This window comes from Phodopus roborovskii, unplaced genomic scaffold (genome assembly GCF_943737965.1).
Source record: "Phodopus roborovskii unplaced genomic scaffold, PHOROB, whole genome shotgun sequence".
Lineage (NCBI taxonomy): Eukaryota > Metazoa > Chordata > Mammalia > Rodentia > Cricetidae > Phodopus > Phodopus roborovskii.
This window is the reverse complement of record NW_026126578.1, coordinates 13,271,823-13,292,354: the sequence shown is the minus strand read 5'-3', so window position 1 is coordinate 13,292,354 and position 20,532 is coordinate 13,271,823. Positions and strand designations below refer to the sequence as shown.

Sequence of the window (20,532 nt, the reverse complement as noted above, 5' to 3'; positions counted from 1 at the left end):
TCCAAGGCCCTGGCCCTAGCAGTTAGACTCCACTTCTGTGAGCCTGAGAAGGGAAGTCATAGGTGTAGCAGGAGCAGTAGGTTCTGGTTGGTTCTTCCGGGGAAGGTCTTCAGCTGGACAAACGAGCTGGCGGAGCCTCTGAAAGGACAGTAGAGATAGTTGCCATGGTAGAGGAGGTGTGCCTGTCAATGCCCCTCATTACTATTACTAATGTCTGCCTTCCTTCCCTACTGTAAACCTGCTTGCAGCTGCCAAGACCACAGTCACAGCTTGGGTCTCCAGTTCTGCTGTGTCTCTTTTTTAAGACTCCCAACTACTCTTTCTCTGGATCTCTGGTACCCATGCCAGGCTTGTGGGGGGGGGTCCCTCTACACCAACTCCCATGGGAAAGCAACCCTCTTGCCATCCAAGACCTACCCATCCAATGAGGCTCCTACCCCTACTGCTTTCCTCCTACCTCTCTGAGTGGGCCCTTGAGAGTCCTAAGCTTGTAGATGCTCCAGGCGGGAATGCAGATCATGGAGGACAGAGCCAGCAGCCACCCCAGGGCATCCCCCCACCAAGGGTATGTGTATTTCTTGTTGTAGGTCAGTGGTGTATATTTGATCAAGGAGAACAGGAAAGTTGCCTGGAATGAAACGGAAGAGGAAGAGGTTGGTGCTGGGGCCCTGTGCCATCAGGACCCTCATCCCACCCACCCCCAAACTCTGCCTGGTAGGGTTTGTTCTCCCAGCAGGCTGTGCTGCCTATCTAAGTCAGTCAGTCTCCAAGTTCCACCCTCATTCTGCTCAAAGTTCACTCCTGGATAACTATTTGCAGTGTACATGCCCTGTCCCTGCAAGACCCTTGGGTCCCTCTCCTCAGTTGGCCCTATTTAGGACATAACTGTGTGCTGTCTCCGGCACCAAGAGTCAGCCATGAGGACTCCAGTCTCGAACTACTGTCCTAGTTCATATCAGACACTTGGTAGGAGCTCCAGAACTGCTGGGCTCTCTGAAACATCCTAGATGGTGTGAGTGCTTCACCTGTTGAACTTAGAGCTGATACTTATCCTGTGAGTTGCTGAGACTGTGTGTGTGCGCGCGCACACGTGTGCGTGTGCGCGCATATGTGTGTGTATGTAGCACTTTGTGGACTGGCCGGTGTGCTCACAAGCATGATTCTGAACAGCCTAGCATTGCTTTTTAGTCCTAACTGGGACAGCAGCCTCGTGCTGTACTATTGGTCAACCTTGAATCTGATCTTATCCTCGTGCTGTGCTATTGGTCAACCTTGAATCTGACGTCAGCCTCACACTGTCCTATTGGTCAACCTTGAACATGATGTCAGCCTCACGCTGTGCTGACCGATAGGTCAGCTCATCTGACAGCCTTGAACTTCGAGTTACCCTCAGTGGTTAGGGGAACTCCTCTGTGATGGGGAAAGGAGGAATTTCTCTTCCTTTCTTATCTAGTGAGAGGGTGAATGAAAATCTAAGATGGCGTCCAAGGCCTAAGGAACTATGGGCTTCCACTCTGCTGCAACCACAATCCCCCTCCACCCTGCCTTTTTTACCCCTTGAGAGTTCTGTTACCATGCACACAGCTGGGGTGAAAAAAAGCCAACAATATTTGATAAGAGGCCAAGGCTTGTATCCGATCATATCCTCAATGTTGTCATAGAAGCGGCTGGCTCCTGTCAGGAGAAAGAGGAAGGGCAAAAAAACTCATTTCGGGCCGTGAGAGGTTGGGACGGGGTCAAGCAGACGAGGGTGGGCATGGACAAACAGTGATATAGCTGCATTTTGGAACCACGGCTGTGAGAAAGCAGTTGGCTAGGAATCGTGGGCATACACAACATCAGGGAAAGGAGACACTGAAGCTGTTCAAGGGTTCGGACGGGACGGGGTGTGGGCTCCTCAGGTGCTCTGGCTGTGACAGGAAAAGTGAGTGTGAGCAGCAGATGTGTCCCTTTTGTCTGAGAGCGCTGGCTCTGGGCCCAGGGCAGCAGCCACTCACCGTACACCCATGCCACACAGAAGGACTCAAAGATGGCCACAAAGAGCAGGCACATGCCACTGGCTGCATAGTAGTCGAAGAGCTGAAAGACGTACATGCCGCCCTGTGTGGGAGATTATTGGGAGGATGCAGAAGGGCCAACCTCTATGAGCCCTATGTCCTGCAGCCTCCCAGCTGGACAGAGGTGGTGAGGCTCACAGACGATAGTATAAGACACTTTAGCTCTGAAGGCCCAGCAATCAAAAGCAATCGCTATTTCTGGAAGGAATATGGAGAACATCAGACAGCTGTTATTGTTGTCCCTGAGACAGCTCCAGACAGTGTATCCAGTCTTTGGAGGAAGGCTAGCCATCTGTGGATTTCTCAAGCTGACAGGTTCTGTCACCTGTCTTCTCCTGTGTGACACTGACAGAAGGCCACCCATCCCCAAGGTACCTCTTTCTCTTTGAGGTCGTTCCTGGGAAAGCACGGGATCCCACCAGAGAGGTAGCTTTCTCATGCTAATACTTCCCATCCATCCTCTCCGTCCGTTCTCTGTACCCTAGAGCCACATTACTCCTCAAACATTCATTCTGTGGGAGCTAAAGATGGGGGCCTAGTGCCCCCAAGACCACAGGCCTACCCTGTGGTCCTTCCCAGAGGAGTCATTATGTGTTTGACTCCTAATCAGGTCCCCGTCTAGCCTTGGGGACCCTCACCTCTGTGAGCATGATCAGCCCGATGAAAAAGGAGATGACAGATACAATGAGGATGAGGATCTCCCTTCGGTTCTTCTTACGGAACACCCTGGGATACATGTCCACCAGCGCTGTCACCAGGCTTTCTACACACACAAACTGAATGAGAGGGTAAGAGAAAGTGTGGGGGAATTGAGCTCCTGGAGCAAGCCCCATCAGCCAGCCCTAGCTTCCTTCCAGCCAGCAGGCTCCCACTCAATCCCCCAGAGCAGTTACCCCTGTGTGTGGGTGTGAGCCACCTTGACAGCTCCTCCAGGTCCCTGGAAAGGCATCCACCTCTGACATCCACCCAGTCCCCAACTATTCAAGGTCTCATAGGGTCTCAACCATTGCCCTCCACACCCACTCGTCCCTCAGACTTGGAGTGGCCACCTCTGATACCTGGCTATCTAGTCCCAGAAGAACAACCATGAAGAAGAAACAGCAGGCCCACAATGGTGAGAAGGGCAACATCACCACAGCTCGAGGGTAGGCGATGAAAGCCAGGCCGGGGCCTACAGCAGGAGCAGAGGAACACAGGCCAGAACCTGAGCCAGCCCCAGGCCTCTGCAACCCCAGGGCCTCCCAGGATGGGGCCATGGAATAACAGAGCTGGAAGAAACTGCCCCCAAAGTTGTCATCACTAGCACATACCGACATAAGCCACCCAAGCCTCTACTTGATTCTCAGTGTCCACCACCCCACCATATTACAGCAAGAAGAGAATCTAGAGACCCTAGCAATGGAGAAACTTGGGCCTAACAAGGACTTTAGGCACTCAGATCTACTGCCTCAAACCAGGAGTCTCAAGCTAAGAATGAGGTCCAGGAGCCAGCAGGCTAAACAAATCCATGAAGCTGACCTGAAGGAATGTATGAGAAAGTGGGAGGGACCTGCTGAAAACTAGGGCAGGGAAGGGTGGGTGGCTTTGCCGTGGTGCTGAGACATAATCAGGCCTGGATTTGGTCTGGGCCTGCAATTCACTGTGGCTACCCTGAAGCCTTTTCTGTACCCGTCGTCAGTGAACAGGAGTCAAAAGAACCCACTGACACATTCATTGTCAAATAATTGCTTCTTTAAGCTGATTCCAACAGCAGAAGCAAACTCCCCTGCCAAAGCCTGGTTAAGCCACAGGAAGCTTCCTCCAAAACGCCAAGGATACCCTGTGACCTTGGACCCAATTCCCACACTAGAACAGCCAGGATAGTGTTGGTATCAGTTTCACATGGTTTATACCTCATGGTACAAGCCAGATGCTCTACATAGCATGTGTCATATGCTGCTTCAATGTCCTTTATCAAAAATGCTTGGGATTTTTGTTGTTGTTTTGGAATATTTATATGGACCCACACAGTTAGGTTCCCCTACTCTAAAAACTGGAAACTTTTTCAGTGTTAACTCTGGGTCCTGGTTGTCCTCGGCCTCCCCAGAATACTCACCTGACTCAGCAACCTCAGATATGGGCACACCCTGTTCCTGAGACATGAAGCCCAGGATGGAGAAGATGGCAAAGCCGGCCACGAAGCTGGTACCACTGTTGAGGATGCAAAGGGCGATGCAGTCCCTGTGGGGCGCAGGTGGGAGAAGGAGGCAACAGGCTAGGTCAGAAGAGAACCGCCAAAGGCCTGGGCTCTCCCACAGTTGCAGAGGCCAAGGGTGGGGCTCCCTGGCAGAATTCAGACTGTCAAGTGTACCCCTCCTCCAGCCCCTTTGACCCTCAACTAGCTCTTGTGTGGAGTAAACCATGGTGGTCCCGAAAGAATGATGCCATATGGAAGAAGAAGACTGACCATTCCAGCCACTCCATCACATCCACCCTGACACACTCCTACTATATGTCTAGGGACACGGCCACTCTGATATGAATCCATGTGGTTTGTGCATAGACAATCACAGATGACAAATGATTCTTGGATGCCTCAATTTGATCTTGGAATGCACAATAGAATTCTTGGCTATATCTCAGGTAATATTAAAGCTGGATGAAACTCTTGAGTATGAACCAGGTGGGCATGCGACAGAGATCATAAAGTGGAGAGAGGTGTCTGGGAGGTAGGCCTTGGCAGTGAAATGAGACTGCATAAGGACACATCGTTTGTCTGGTAGCGTCACCAAGACAGGGTCACCTTTGTACAACGTTAGTAGTAATTTCCCAGCCTTGCTGGCATAGCTCTCTAGCACCTACGAGCCTCTTAATAAGCCAGGGAAGGTTGTGTACCTCATGTGGTCTTCCAGCCAATCACATCAGTCCTACCTTTTGAAAAGCAATCCTCTGCCCAGCCTACAGCTGGCTTCTATGAGTTTTCCGTAGCCTTGGGGTACCAAGGTGGGATGCAGATGGACAGGTGCATGAGCTAGTGTGGTCCACCCTGATCTAGGTTGGCAAGAGACGAGAGAGTCACCTGTAGCAATTGTTGTGGTACTTGTTGTAGCTGCCCAAGGCCGTGAGGCACCCCAGACAGATGGCAAAGGAGAAGAAGATCTGGGTGCCTGCATCCATCCACACCTACACAAGGGAAAGGAGGAAGCTGAACAGTATGAAAGCTCATGTGAGCCTCCATGAGAGAACACAGGCACGCCCCGGGCCCTGGCTAGCCGTGGCAGCAGACCCGTTCCCACTGCTCACCTAGAGGCTCTCCATCATGGGCCCCTAAATGGATTTCTTGGGAATGCTTCAGGATGGAACAGATGTTGGGCATTCAAAGAGGACCAACAGAGGCATGGGGGGGGATTGAAAAGATGCTCTAGATCTAGAGCTTGGTATTAGGTATTCAGTCATGGATATAAAGCCCTTGGCTCTGCCTCGTGTCCTCCTATCTCAGGTCTCACGGCAGTGTGAGCAGAAGTGAAGGCATTTCTAGGGATGAGGGGCCATAATGTCAAGCCATTTCAAGCCTGTAGCTTTGTTCCACAATCCTTTATGTCTTAAAAGCAAAGGGAATAGCCCTCCTCCCAGAGGTGTCCAGAGGAGTCAGTGGAAAGCCAAAGTCTCCCCCATTAACCCTCGGTGTGGCTGTCACTGTTATCTCAGCTGGCTGGCCCAGCCTTACATGTTGTGGTTTAGATCTAACAGCTAGAATAATATCCCAGCGAGAAAGAGCATCAAGGCTCAGGGCTAAGCCATTCTGCAGGGTTGCAGGAGGTGGGTTCTGGAGGCCACAGCCCTCTTACCTCCCATCATTTCCTTCCACAGATCACAGCCTCTAGTGCCCCTTCTGGCCCCACAGCTCCCCAGTCTCTTCCTGCCCCTCCCTAATTTCTTAACCATAACCACCAGCCTCCCTGCTCTTCCCTCACCCCACCCTCCACTCTCTGATCATCAGTCCTACTCAAGTGCCCGTCTTCCTCTGCAGGACGGGGATCTAAAGGATCCCAGGGCAGCTGACCATATAGAATCACTCCTGTTCCTCAGCCAACATCCACAGCTAAGACGCTGAGTCCCGCAGGCTGGATGAGAGAACCCAGAGCTTTTCCAAAGCTCCCTGGCAATACCAACAGTCAGCTATGGAATCAGTGTCATAGAGTCCTCGAGAAATGGCATCAGATGCAGATCCTCTTAATACAGTTCCATCTCTACAGGCATAGGGACCAAACGGAGAGATGGCAGAGAAAGCAAAAGTGCATCTGCAGCCTTCTGTCTTCTCTGCTCCCTGAGAATCCCCTCCAGGGAAAAGCCAGCAGCAGTAGGAAGCATAGTCCAGGGTAGGGGAAGGGCTAGAGCTCACCAGACAACAGCACAGGACACAGAAGGCACCGGATAACCATAAGCGCAAACTGCAGTGGGGAAGAGTAATGGGACTGAGCCTTTCAGAGCAGCTAGACAAGCAGAGGGCAGGGTTAAGGAGACCACAAGGGCATATGAAAGTGATGGCACCCATGCGGCTGTCCCTTCAAGATGTCCCAGGTCCTCTGCTGTCCTAAAAGTGCCCTAATCATCTAAGGGAAACACAGTGGCCTCTCATATTGCTCTGTCCTATTCTTTCCTGACTCCGTAGGGTCTGGGCCACTTAATAAGCAGAACGCTGCAGCAAGGGACACTGAGCTGGACAGAGAGGGTATCCTGGACTGGAGGCGAGAGGGCAGAGTTAATGGATGGCTGTCATGATGCTTTCTCCCAGATAGACCATTTAGGCCTGAAAGCCTAGCCTTGGACTTTTGCTCCATGCCTCACAGTGCATTGTCCTGTGTTACAAGGACATTCTGTGTGCCCCGGAGACACTGTGATGGCCCCTAGGCAAGCAATGGCTCCATTCTGAGACCGTGCATATTTGTGAACTTGGATTTGGGAAGAAGTCTTCCGAGAAACCATGACTTGGCTGTTTGCCTCACCTAGCAGGGGTTGGGGACAGGAGAGCAGAATGGGCCATGTCAGGAGAGAGGTTAATGAGAACAGAGAAGCTGCCACACAGGAGGGCGAGGGTTCAGAGCTCAAGGGTTAGATGTGGCCTTTGACGAAAGCCCTCTGGCTGTGAACTTGGCAGAGCCAGCTCTGTGCAGCTGCAGCCCATCAAGCCTGCTGGGGTAGGGGAATGGAACAGGATGGAGTGGTGGGGAGGCTTAGGGAACACACAGAGCGAGCTGCTCTGTTCCCCACCACAGGCAACCCGCTCCCTCATCATTCCAGGCTCCCTGGGTTTCAGAACACAACTCTGATGTGTCTCCCGCTGGACCAGAAGATTGACCCAGAGAAAAAAGTATGAAAAACACATGGTGGAGTGTGGGCAAAAAGAGGTGTTTAGGGGAGAGAGGAGGAGAGAAGACACAGGAACGATGTCTTCAACCTCCATACTTGTGGATAAATGTCTGCTGCTCTTACAAGGGCAATGGCTTACAATGGAACCACCATGGCCAAACAGACCTAGGCTCCAACCCCGCCTCTATTCTTTACTGGCGCTTGATTTAATCTCTCCGAACCATCCTGTGCTCATCAGAAAAATCAGTCCAATAACAAAAAAAATGTATGCAAAATGCACAAATAAATATTAATTCCCTACCCTAGAATAATAACAACGTAATCCTTAGGACTCGAATAATTAAAGACTTTCAGAGGGCCATATGGTACACATCTTGAAGTTCCAGCACTTGAAAAGTAAGAGACAGAAGAATCAGGACTCAGGAGTTCAAGGTCGTTCTTAACAACAAAGCAAGTTCCAAGCCAGCCCAGGCTACATGAGGAGTGGGGTAGAGGGAGAGGGAAAGGGAAAGGGGGAGAGAGGGAGGAGGGAGAGAGAGAGAGAGAGAGAGAGAGAGAGGATAGAGGGTAAGGTATCGGACTCTAAATAAGTCCTCAAGACCAGACCTACCCCTCTCACATACTAGCTTCTGCTTCTTAGCAATTCTCTTCAATTTCCTAAGCTTTCATGTTTCCATCCATAAAATGAGGCCAATACCTGACTCAGGATGCATTTGGTGATTAAAACAATTCAACCATGACAGACACTGAGCCTTGTGCCTGGTGAGAGATAAACACGAGTGAGCAGCCTTGCTTCAGCTCTCCATAGATAACACCAAAATAAAGAACTACTTTTGCTGGGTGGTGGTGGCGGCGGTGGCAATGCACACTTTTAATCCCAGCACTCAGGAGGCAGAGGCCTGTCAAGCTCCGTGAGTTTGAGGCCAGCTTGGTCTACAGAGCAAGTTCCAGAACTGCCAGGGCTACACAGAGAAACCCTGTCTCAAAAAAAAAAAAAAAAATCGTTTTGATCCATGGTTACAACACCCTCTTCATAAGAATTGCAACATGTGGGAGTTAAAAGTTTCCACAGGGCTCTTCAGACAATCTACCCCCACTGCCCGCCCTTACTCATCAGCGGAAGTTCAGCAGAACAAGAGGTTGCAATGAGGGAGAAACACCTAGTGTGAGCAAAGCAGGTGCTGTGTTCCTAAGAGCCAGCTCTCAGCATGAGCCCTGGAGCCTGGGAAAGGCGGGAACCTGGCCAGCACACAGGAGAGACAGAAATGAGAGAGAAACCAGCAGTCTCCCCTGGCTCTCCTCCTCTGCTCTTGGCGGGAGGGATGCCTTTAGTCTTTGTGTTACCTAGTGGGGATTCTGTACCTTTCTCAACTGCCAGGCAAACACCAGGTGGGATTATCACACTCCCCAAGGAGTGCCAACTACATTCAATTAGGGCCTAGCAGGGTGTCCCACCCTGCAGGTGCTACTCAGCTCACAGATGACAACATGGAACTACACCCTGGCTGCCCTTGAAACTGCTCCCTGCCCACAGCCGCAAAGCCTATGGAACAAGAAAGTTCCCTGTGCGGCCTCCAGTTGCTGGGGACTGGACTGATGGCGACAGGAGTTCAGCTTCAGTAAGCCTCTCTCTCCGAGTCAATCCAGACACAGCTTCATTAACCCCTGGAGTTGAAAGTGTCCTGGCTCATATTCATGACTCCTTTCCAAACACTGCACCAAGAATGGGCCTGGCACAGAATGCAGCTCAATACACTTTGCACAAGGAGTCAGGGTGAGCAAACACCTTGCGTTCCAGAGGAGCTCTGAAAGTCTGTAAGGTTTGTCGGCATCCAGAGCTGCTTCCAGCTGCAGATGTGAAGACAGTCTTAAAACCCAGGGGTTGAGAGCTGGCCTGGCACACATGGTGCCTTGCAGTCATCTCCAATGCCACAAAAATCTTAAGGGCCTTTAGGCCTGTTTCTCTATAACATAGGAGTATCTTGTTACTATGCTGTGAGAGTTAGCTGAGATAACACATGCAAACCTCTTGCTAGTGCCAGGGCATAACAGTTGTTAGCTACAAATAGCTGGTTAGGACAAAGCTACAAATATTGGGTTCCTTTGGCCTTCCGGCCTACCTGTTGTTCTAGAACCTCAAGGGGTCCCTTCTGCAAGGTGGATCTAAGCCTGACTTTATCTAGCCTGCCTACACTACTGCCCCAGGGCAGCCTGCTTACTGTCCCCTACCCATTGTAATCCTTTGGCTCCAGGTAAAGATAAAAGTCTTCCAAATCACAGAACAGAAACATCACTTAAACACTGTACCGTGGGCCTATGATCTGCCTATCTGCAGAGTGAAGCAGTTTTGCTGCCAAGGACCAGAAGCAACAACACCTCTGGTCCTATAGCTTGGTTCCCAATGCCCCATGAGGCTGTTTGATCGTAGTCTGCATCTCTGTGGTTTGTGAGAAGCCAGGGAAGAGAAGGTAAGACTCACATCTCACAGGAAGACTCAGGACTGAGGCTGCTGGAGTTTGCAAGGAGATTCTAGCCGGGTGTGGCCTGGCTGCTGGCAGCCATGCTGCCCTGAGAAGACTTGTAATTCCCCCAGATGAGTCTGCAGACTTGGAAATGGTCAGTTCTGGATTAAGCCCAATTCTGCCCAAAGGAGAACTGTTGCCTCAGGCCAGTGGGGACTTGGAGCCCTGTGCCCATCCCTCGCCTTGCTGCTTTCCTGCAACTTCACAGATAGGGCTATTTGGAGGGGAGGCCATCTAGCAAGCAGTCTTCTAGGTGCTGGGAGCCATTTGTCCTCATGTCCCCTGGGGGGTTCTTGTGCTGATACAGAGTCCCCCAAAACCAAGAGGGGCTTTGCCAACCTAGACACTTTCTCCCCACTGAGCCAAGGCAGCGCAGGCAGCATGATACACTGGGTAGTAGCCTCCATGTCCCTGCTGCTTGACCAGCCTTCAAAATGGCTGCCAAGAGGACACCTGTCAGAAGCAGGGGCTTCACAATCAGGCCACTTCATACTCCCTCACTGTAAGGCAGTACAACCCGCCAGCGCTCCTCCCTGGACGTGGAGAACCTGCCGCAGTGGAGTGAGAGCATGAAAGGCTAAGCCTGAAGGGAAAGAGACAACTGACAGGAAATTTGACACCAGCCCAGCTGCTGTGTGTGTGTGGGGGGGGGGGCAGGAAGCAGAGGCTGGAGGGTCAGGTCACTTGGCCAGAGAGAGGTCACCACAGGGCAAAAGGGGTGGCAAGCTAAGCAGGGTGAGACAAGAGAGGGCGCTCAGAAGGAAACATGGCATTTGAGAATAAGGAGGGGGAAAGGACAGCCCGTCTGTAGTAAAAGTGCTTAGTGGTATTTGCAGTCCCCAAGGGTTCCCTGGGCAGCTGTAGCCCAGGAAAGGGCAGTGGCAGGCGCTGTATGATCACGAGGAATTGCTGGCACACGTTTGCAGAAGGGGGCACGCCCACCCCTGCCATGCTAACCGCCATCACCACAGATCAGACCATCCAGGAGCTGAGATACTCCAGATAGGCCAAGCACCCCAGAACCATGTGGTGGCTTCTCACCTGGGGGTCCCACAGGCGTGTGATGTCCGGGTACAGATAAAACTGAATCCCTTGGGCTGCCCCAGGCAGCGTCACTCCTCGAATCAGCAGGACTGCCAGCATGAGGTAAGGGAACGTGGCTGTGAAGTATACCACCTGGTCAAGGCAGAGGAGAGACCAGGAGAGAGAGGAAGTCAGGAGCGTGCTGGAACCCCAGCAGGGAGAAGGGGTCTGACACAGGAGCTCCCAGCCCACGGAAAAGGTCAAGGGATTTCCCCCTCCTGCTCTCCCTCAACCCTGCAGCTGTAAGCTCCATCCCTCCCAGTCTTGAACCACAACTCACCTCTCCTTCCCTCCAGCCCCACCCTCCATGCTATTCAGTATTTGTGGAGTGGCCCGGTGAACACAAGCATTTGCCCACACAAGTGCTTAGAACTGCAGCAGGTGTCTGGTATGCAAATATCTGGGCCACATGATCCCTTGGGGTTGCAAATTAGGAAAGAAGACTTATGAGAGGCCCCCAGGGCAGGAGTCCAGAAGAGCTTACACACACACACACACACACACACACACACACACACACACCACTTCAGACTGTAGGACAAAGAAAAGCCAAAATCCTTGAACAGGCCAAGAATCATGAGAGATGTATGTATGTTCTAACGGCATTCTCTATCCACTGAACTCTCTCATGAAATGGGGACCCATGGCTGTTAGATTTGCAAGATGCTCACACCCACTGTACATTGCGAGCTGGAATTCCTCTGGTGCTGCCCCTCCTCCCTCCCTCCTTCCATTCATCTCCCAGGAGGGCATGAGAAGCACAGAATCAAGGAAGGAAGCAGCTTATGTGGCTGTTGTCATTCTCCCCTGTCTTGAGTAGGCTAAACCAAGGGTGATAGGGAAAGCAGGCTGTCCTGGAACGGGAGGGTGAAGGCGCTTGCCAGCACAGACCTTGCCCGTGGACTTGACCCCCTTCCAGATGCAGAAGTAGCAGATGATCCAGGCAAGCAGGAGACACAGGACCAGCTCCCAGCGCAGCATCCCCAGGTGCTGGATGCCATCTGAGAGCTTCAGAACTCGCCTCCTAAGAGAGAAGGTGTGCCCTGGCCTTTTTCTTGGGTGTCATTCCTTCCTTCCTCTCCCTCCCTTCTGTGTCGTTGGTTTTTATTTATTCTGTGATTTTTTGTTGTTCTGTATAGGGGATAGAACCCAGAGCCATAAACATGCTAGACAACCCCACCGCCGCCGCCAACCCTAAGGGTACACGTGTGGGCAGAGTGACTCCTCCAAGCTCTTGTCTAAAAACCTGCAATGTTCTCCTTTGCACAGAGATGGTGACAGACCTAAAGTACGGTTAGCATACACTGTGCCCAGTTCAGTTTGCTTGGAATATTCACTGAGCATGGGGGAGGGGATCCAGACATCTGAGGATGCTTGGTGTCAGGGATAAAGCCTTGGGTGAATGACATTCAGGGACAGGGTCTGGATGAGATGTAGCACCTTCAGCCAGATGGGCGGGTGGTTAGTATAGGTACACATATATGGACACCCTCTGACATGAGAATTACAAAGTTCATCTGAGAATAGTCCTGCAGTAAAGGTCCTCTAGAACTTAGTCACATAGGTGCTGCCCAGGGAAATTCCCAAGCCCAGGCCCCTCTTTGGAATACACAGCCACATCCAAAAGGAAGAGGGAACATACTTACTCCCAGAACTCGATGACAGGGGAGGTGGCATTCTCAGAAGTCACATTCAGGGAGTCATTGGCCTTCTGGAACTCCACACAGTTTTCTACCCATGAACCCCAGGGAGGAAGGAGAGAGTTCGTCAGCCAACATTGGGCATGACCAAAGAAAACAGGATCAAAGGTGGCCAGAAGGCACTGGGCTAGAATCCTTCGAGCCTCACATTCTCCCATGCAGCAGCCTTCCACGTGACGACCTCACCTCTTGCACACTGCACAGTGGACTTTTCACTGTTTGTCTGTATGGGAAGAGGCTCCGTGTGCCAGGTGAGTGGAAATATAAGTTATCCCTTATATATTATATTATATATAACATATATAATATATAATATTATATAATATATTATATTATATATGTGTCCCGGGTGGAGCCACAGCCTTGGAGGAATGGTAAGAATACCTTCTAAGAAAGTCACTTAGCAAAGTGACCAAGAACACAGATGTAAGGACAAGGTCAGAGAGCATTAGCTTGAATGCTGACTCTCAAGGTATTGGCTATGTGGGTTTTGGTGAGTGACAGTTTGACATCCCAAGCATCACTTCCCTGATCTCTAGAACAAAGATGTTACTAGAAGAGCCTGGTAGAATAATAAATGAAAATAAAAATATGAGGCAATGAATGGTAGCTCCTCATGACCTGAATGTCACGTTAGAGTTTTATATGATGCTGACATTCTTTTTAATGGTTTATCATCAATACAATCCTGGGGAATATAAAGACAGATATTTGGGAGGCCATCAAGATAGCCCAGTAAGTAAAGGAGCTTGCTGCCAAGCCTGACAACTACTTCTCTCTATACTCCTTTCTACTTTGTTTACAGTGTGTGTGCTGGCGGGTTTTGTGTCAATTTGGCACAATCTAGAGTCATTAGAGAGGAAAGAGCCTCAAATGAGAAAATGCCTCCGTAAGACTGGGTTGTAGGCTAGCCTATAGAGAGAGGTTCTCAACCTTCCTAATGCTGCCACCCTCAAATACAGTTCCTCATGTTGTGGTGACCACCAACCATAAAATTATTTCAATGCTACTTCATAACTATAATTTTACTATTGTTATGAATTGAAATATAAATATCTGATATACAGGATATCTGAAATTTGACCTCCCCCAATGAGGACACGGTCATCTCACGGACAAGCACTAAAAGATGCTTGGACATTGATCATGACACGCAGCAATGAGAAGCCAAGCAGAACATTCTTTTTCTGTGCTATCCAGCCGCTAGTCCATCTGGCACTTAAAGTGAAAATTCCACAGTTCTGCTCCTCAGACACCCTGGTCAGGTGCCCAGCAGCCGCGGGGACTGCACAGAGAGCATGTCCATCCTCATAGGCCGGGTTGTTGAGAAGTTTGGCTTTGCTGTTGCCACGGTTCTCAATACATCAGGACTCTATCGATGCATCAGTTCTTTTGATCTAGGCTGCTCACATGGCTTTACAAACACAGAAGTTAGCTGCTCTTGTGAATTTTATTGGATAGTGGACAAAACAACTCTTTGCTGAGTTGAGTACAGATACAAGTTCAGAAAAACTCAAAATCAGGTATGGAAAACAAATAACTACATCGACATATCAAATGGACCATATTTCAGATAGAAACAAAAAAGTGGCTGAACACAGAAAAAGAAGCCAGCTCTATTGCACAGTGCACAAACAGAATGTGTCAGGTTTTTCTTAAAGTCCATGCCATTTTGCTTGTGAAATCTCACATGGGAGGGGAGTGTTGGGTGAGGCAGCTGGGGCTCTTACACACCAGACATGTGTCTGTCACTGAACCCCATCCCAGCCCCTTACTCTTCTTCTTCATATAAATTCATTGGAATCTATTTGACAGATTATGAGTTCAAAATGTGAACTAGAGATTGAATGTCTGGGATGCAGTGGCAATCTCACTGCTGGTTAAGGTAGCCAAGCAGGAGAAGAGAGCGGGCTATTTGCAATGATCTTACCTGTGTTCCACTCATGGCTGCAACTTCCCCAGGGGAGGTCAGTGGTGAAGCTGCTGAAGAGGTAGAAGAGAGCCCAGGCCAGGACAACGATGTAGTAGACATTGAGGAGGCTGACGATTATCTGTGAGGCATAGCCGATGCCTGGGGAGGGACTGAAGCTTTGGGCCAGGACAGTGCAAAAACTTCTCACATACCACCCACCCCTGTGAGAGTAGGGACCTGTGTGCCGCTATCAGGGCCCATAGCAAGAAGGGCTAGGCCTAACATCCAGGCCTAAGGAGAGGACTTTCTAAATCCCAGTGGTCTCCTGGGTTGGTCTTTTGTCTTGCCTTTTGCTATTACACAAGAACTTTGGTGTTTGTCAGACTCTGAGTCACCTTTTAAATGCGTAAGCCTGGAGCTAGGTATAGTGGCACATACCTATAATCTCAGCACTCAGAGGCAGAGGCAGTTGGACTACCACACCTTCAAAGACAGCCTGGTCTATCTAGAGAGGCCTTGTCTCGAAATAAATAAAACTAACTCCACTATGACATTAGTTCATCTCCCTTGAGTTAATCTGACATATTTCTGAAGTAAAAATGCAAGACTGGTTGGTAAAAATGTTTGCCTTGCCGGCATGAAGACCAGAACCTGTGTTTAAAAAGAAAAAAGCCAGATTTGGTGGCATGTGCTTCTGATCCCAGATCTGGGGAGTCACAGACAGGCAGACCTTTAGGACTCCCTGTCCAGCCAGACTGTCCTACTTGGAAAGTTCTAGGACAGAGAGAGATTCTATCTAAAAAAAAAAAAAAAAAATGGTGGACAATGTCTGAGGAAGAACACCTGAGGTTGACCTCTGACCTACACACACACACACACACACACAGAGGAACATACCATGTACACAGGCACACACACCATAAACACAGACACACAAACACAAAACCATGACAGCAGAGGCAAGCATTTCACACAGGAGAAAGTAAAAATACTGAATGTACACCTTTAAAATGTTCATCATCACTAATAGCTTCAGGGTGTAAAATAACACAGTAAGGTACCATTCTGTAACTAAAACCATGGCGATGTTTTTAAAGATAGGGCTTCATATAGTCAAAGGGGCCTTCAAACTTGCTATGTAGCCCAAGTTGCATAGACATACTTGTGTAGACACTAAAATGTTCTACAGGTCTATGGGTATAGTTCAGTGGTAGAGCACAGATAAGGCTCTGGGTTCAAGTTTGAGCACCATAGGCAATGGGGGAAAGACTCACTCATGTCTTATGACATTGTCAGCCAGTTAACACTGCCCAGGACGTCCAATGAACCAGATTTAGAATCATCAACTTGACATCTGTTTGATCTAGTGATCCTGCTCTAGGAGTTTGTCTCTAAACAAACCATTTCAAATCAAAAGGGAGCTATCTAAATAAACAAAGATGACAGCAGAATATGAAAGTTTTACAACTAATTGAAAATTAGCACAATGTTTCATGCAAAGAACTTTCTAAATTATGGCATGTTCACTTGATGGGACTATACAAACAACGGAAGCATACAAACCATAAAATGGCCACAGTGTTGAAATGAAAACTAGATCCTAAATCATGTATATTACATAGGAATACATTATAAGCATCACAGAAAGGAAGAGAAATAGTGGGGCCCTTGATGAGTGAAGGCTAAACAGATGACATCAGTGTCATGGAATACTACCCAACTAAGAGAAGACGTGAATTATTAATATACAAAACAGCCTGGATAGACTGCTGGATGTGAAGGGGAGCACGCTGAGTGAGAAATTCAGTCACAAAAACGCTTCATACAGACATTAAATGACATTCTCAGAGTGGCAGAAATAGAAATGAGCATAGGGTTTGCCAAAACGGAGGCGGGGAAAGGTGGGTGTGGCCACAGGATGCAGATGGGTGTGGTGAAGCCACTATGGGGCGCTTGGTGGTGGTGGTGGTCAAAACAAATCAGCATGTGGCAAAATTAGAAGGACACACACAGACCAGGGAGTGTGAAAAGTCACAGAAATGTGAGTACATTCTGTGGATGATGCCAATGTCAGTTTCTGTGTTTTGCTAACTAACGTCCTGTGTTTCTGTACAAAGTCATTGAGGAAAAATGGACTTCCCTGTACTTTTATACCTCTCTGTGCATCTGTAACTATTTCAAAATAAAAACATAAATTAAAATATTAGCTATAAAGAGAGAAAATATGAAATTAAGTGGTCTAAAATTTTAAGTCATAGTGTCAATGTGGTAGAATAATTGATGAAATATTCTTCTCATTTAAAATTCTCCTTTGAGGGGCTGGAGAGATGGTTCAGCATTAAGAGCACTGATTGCTTTTCCAGAGGACCTGGGTTCAATTCTGAGAACCCACATCTGTACTCACAACCATCTGTACTCCAATTCCAGGGGGTCCAACACCCTCACACAGACATACATGCAGGCAAAACATTAATTTTTTAAAAACCTATTTTTAAATAAAATTATATTTTTTAAAGATTTATTCATTTGTTTTATGGATATAAGTGTTCTGTCTTAATGTACTGCAGAAGGGGGCACCAGATCTCGTTACAGATGGTTGGGAGCCACCATGTGGGTGCTTGGGATTGAACTCAGGTCCTCTGGAAGAGCAGCCAGTGCTCTTAACCCCCAAGCCATCTCTCCAGCCCCATAAAATTATCTTTTAAAATGTTTTCTAATTGATTAAATATGTCCTATTAAAAACAAATCATCATTATATATTTAAAACACATACAATAAAATAACATTGCATTCCACCCATTTAATCCAAAGCCTTTGGCTTGCTCATCTGTTTCTTCTCATTCTATTTGAGGGACAACATAACTACCTAAGTCTGTGGCTCACAGATGAAATGGATATATGAAGACTTGGGATTCCGTTTTAATCTCTGAAGTGCTATTCATCACTCAGTCATCCTAAATATGGGTTATGGGTTATAAGCAACTAGTTTATGATCCTGGAATTGGACACAGATTTACTCACCCTCAAAGATGGGACAGATCTTTCTCCAGGCCGTGATGCCTCCCTGGTTGGTGTACTGGCCAAGGGCTGTCTCCAGGAAGAAGACGGGAATGCCACAGGTAAAAAGGAAGATGAGGTAGGGGATAAAGAAAGCACCTGTGGGTAGACAATTGGATGCCCGTTACCTGGCAATCTCCTCTTCATGGTCTATACACATCTCCTCTCAGTACCACCCCACACTGATGGTCAGAATCTCAGAGGCAGGGAGCATGCAAACCACAGCAGAGATCAAGAGGTGCCAAATTATCTGGAAGCTGTGCAGTCCCATGCTTTGTCTACATTGTAGAGTTTGAATCAGTGCCTGCTGCCTAAGTAACACATCTCTTGTCGAAATTGCAGGGAGGCCACTGAACAATAAATATTCAGAAACCTCAACACAGACTACAATTCTTAATTCTTCTCAAAGAAATTATTATACTAATTTCAGACGTTTTATTAAAGGCTAGAGTTTTGAGACAAGATCTTGCTGTGTAGTTCAGGCTGCTCTCAAGTTCATAATCCCATGGCTGGAGCTTTCTAAGTGCTGGGATTACAGGTCAGGGATTTTATCAGACTAAAATCCAATTTTTCCTTTGCTAATCATTCTGACTCTTTGCCCATAATAATTGGCTAAGGAAAAACTATAGCTGCAGACATTCTGGGACTTCTCTATGTGGACCTCCACCTACTGCCAAAGTTGGCAGGAAGATCCACAGTGAAGAGAAACCAGAAAAGGGAGGAGCACATATACCTTCCACTTGAACCAGGAGAGAGGAAATGACCTGAGGTGAGAGAAAGAACTACTCAATTGAGATGGGGCACACTCGGGTGGTATGGCTGAGACAGTCACACTGGGGATGGTATGGCTGAGACAGGGCACACTCTGGTGGAATGGCCCTGCACTGGAAAAAACCATTTCAAAGGATTAAAATAACAATCCTAAATCTCCTAAAACTGGGAAGCTTCTGTAAAGCAAAGAACATGGTCCCTACAAACAAAATAGCTCCCTACAGAATGGGAAAAGATCTTTACCAACCACACATCTATCAGAGGACTGCTCTCCAAAGTAAACAAAGAACTCAAGAAACTAAACACCAAAAGACCAAACAATCCAATAAAAAAAAAATGAGGTACATATCTAAACAGAGAACTCTCAACACAGGAATCTCAAATGGCCAAAAGAAACTTAAAGAAATGCTCAACAGCCTTAGTCATCAGAGAAATGCAAATCAAAACAACTTTGAGATTCCCTCTTACACCCATCAGAATGGCCAAGATCAAAAACACTGATGACAGCTTATGCTGTAGAGGATGTGGAGAAAGGGGAACACTCCACCATTGCTGGTGGGAGTGCAAACTTGTACAACTGCTTTGGAAGTCAATATGGCAGTTTCTCAGAAAACTGAGAATCAATATACCTCAAGACCCTGCAATACCACTTTTGGGCACATACCAAAGGATGCACACTTACACCACAAAGACATTTGTTCAACTGTGTTCATAGCAGCATTATTCATAATAGCCAGATCCTGGAAACAACCTAAATGCCCCTCAACTGAAGAATGGATAAGAAAAATGTGCTACATTTACACAATGGAGTACTACTCAGCAGTAAAAAACAAACAAACAAACAAAAAACAATGACATCTTGTATTTTGTTTTTTCTTTTTTCTTTTTCTTTTGCTTTTTCGAGACAGGGTTTCTCTTTGTAGCTTTAGAGCCTATCCTGGCACTCACTCTGTAGCCCAGGCTGAGAACTCACAAAGATCCATCCCAGGTGCCTCCCCGGTGCTGGGATTAAAGGCATGCCACACCACCACCCAGCAACAATGACATCTTGAAATTTGCAGGCAAATGGACGGAATTAGAAAAAGCTATCCTGAGTGAAGTAACCCAGACCCAGAAAAACAAATATAATATGTACTCACTCATAAGTGGATATGAGACATAAAGCAAAAGACAAGCAGACTAGGCTACAACCCCAGAAAATCTAGAAGACCCTAAGAGAGGCATACATAGATCTGCCTAGGAAGGGAAAATAGACAAGATCTCCTGAGTAAATTGGGAATGTGGGGGGCAGGGGGAAGGGTGGAAGGCAAAAGGGGGAAGAGGAGAAGGGAGTGGGGTAAAAATGTACAGCTCAATTAAAAATGGCAAAATAAGAAAAATAAATAAAAGAAACACCAAAAATGCTCATACAGTGTCTGGTCCACTCGTCATATTAAAGTTGTTGACGCTCTCCTGATACTGGATAGTGTGTGTGTTCCTCATCACTGGGGAATAGTCACCCCTACACCAAGAACAACTGCAGTCCCACCCAACAAAAGAAATGTAAAGAAACTTAAACCGAGACACATCACAATCCTGTCACTTAAACCCTCCTACGTTTTTCAGGAGGAAAATCGTAACTGTGACCAGAGCGAGAAACAACACAGACATACAAAAGAGCAAAGAAAGGGATAACGTCAAATTAATCCTTGCAAGCAGTATAAGCAGGTGGGGGGGGGGAGGGCAAACGTGCTACAGTAATAAGAAGAAAAAGCTGTCAACCTGGAAGTCTACACTCAGAAAAAAGATTGCTCAAAAAGGAAAATGAAATAAAAAACTTCTTGAGTCGTGAAAAGAATGAATCCATCACCAGCAAGACACGCAGGACAAAGAAAAGTTAAGGAAGTCTTTCAGGCAGAGGGAAATGACTATGCCACATAGCAATATATATCCACAAAGGAAGACAGAACTCTAGAAAGAGTAACTACATTGTCAAAAATACAACTGGGCTGGGCATTGGTGGTGCACGCCTTTAATCCCAAAGCTCAGGAGGCAGAGGCAGGTGATTTTTTAATTCAAGCTCAGCCTGGTCTATACAGTAA

The 20,532-nt window shown here is 47.9% G+C and overlaps 1 protein-coding gene across 1 annotated transcript in view; it reads right to left on the bottom strand.

Moving 5' to 3' along the window:
* The window catches only part of Slc6a13 (solute carrier family 6 member 13), a 36,216-nt gene continuing 15,684 nt past the window's right edge, over positions 1 to 20,532 (bottom strand). The window contains exons 3-15 of the mRNA XM_051203598.1: positions 17,645 to 17,779; positions 14,642 to 14,782; positions 12,658 to 12,742; positions 11,903 to 12,035; positions 10,970 to 11,104; positions 5,116 to 5,219; positions 4,153 to 4,277; positions 3,116 to 3,228; positions 2,696 to 2,833; positions 1,998 to 2,100; positions 1,574 to 1,674; positions 458 to 628; positions 1 to 138 (exon numbers count right to left, since the gene is read on the bottom strand). Of these exons, the coding sequence (XP_051059555.1) occupies positions 16 to 138; positions 458 to 628; positions 1,574 to 1,674; positions 1,998 to 2,100; positions 2,696 to 2,833; positions 3,116 to 3,228; positions 4,153 to 4,277; positions 5,116 to 5,219; positions 10,970 to 11,104; positions 11,903 to 12,035; positions 12,658 to 12,742; positions 14,642 to 14,782; positions 17,645 to 17,779 (1,607 nt within the window). The 3' untranslated portion in view covers positions 1 to 15. The remainder of the gene's footprint in view (positions 139 to 457; positions 629 to 1,573; positions 1,675 to 1,997; positions 2,101 to 2,695; positions 2,834 to 3,115; positions 3,229 to 4,152; positions 4,278 to 5,115; positions 5,220 to 10,969; positions 11,105 to 11,902; positions 12,036 to 12,657; positions 12,743 to 14,641; positions 14,783 to 17,644; positions 17,780 to 20,532) is intronic.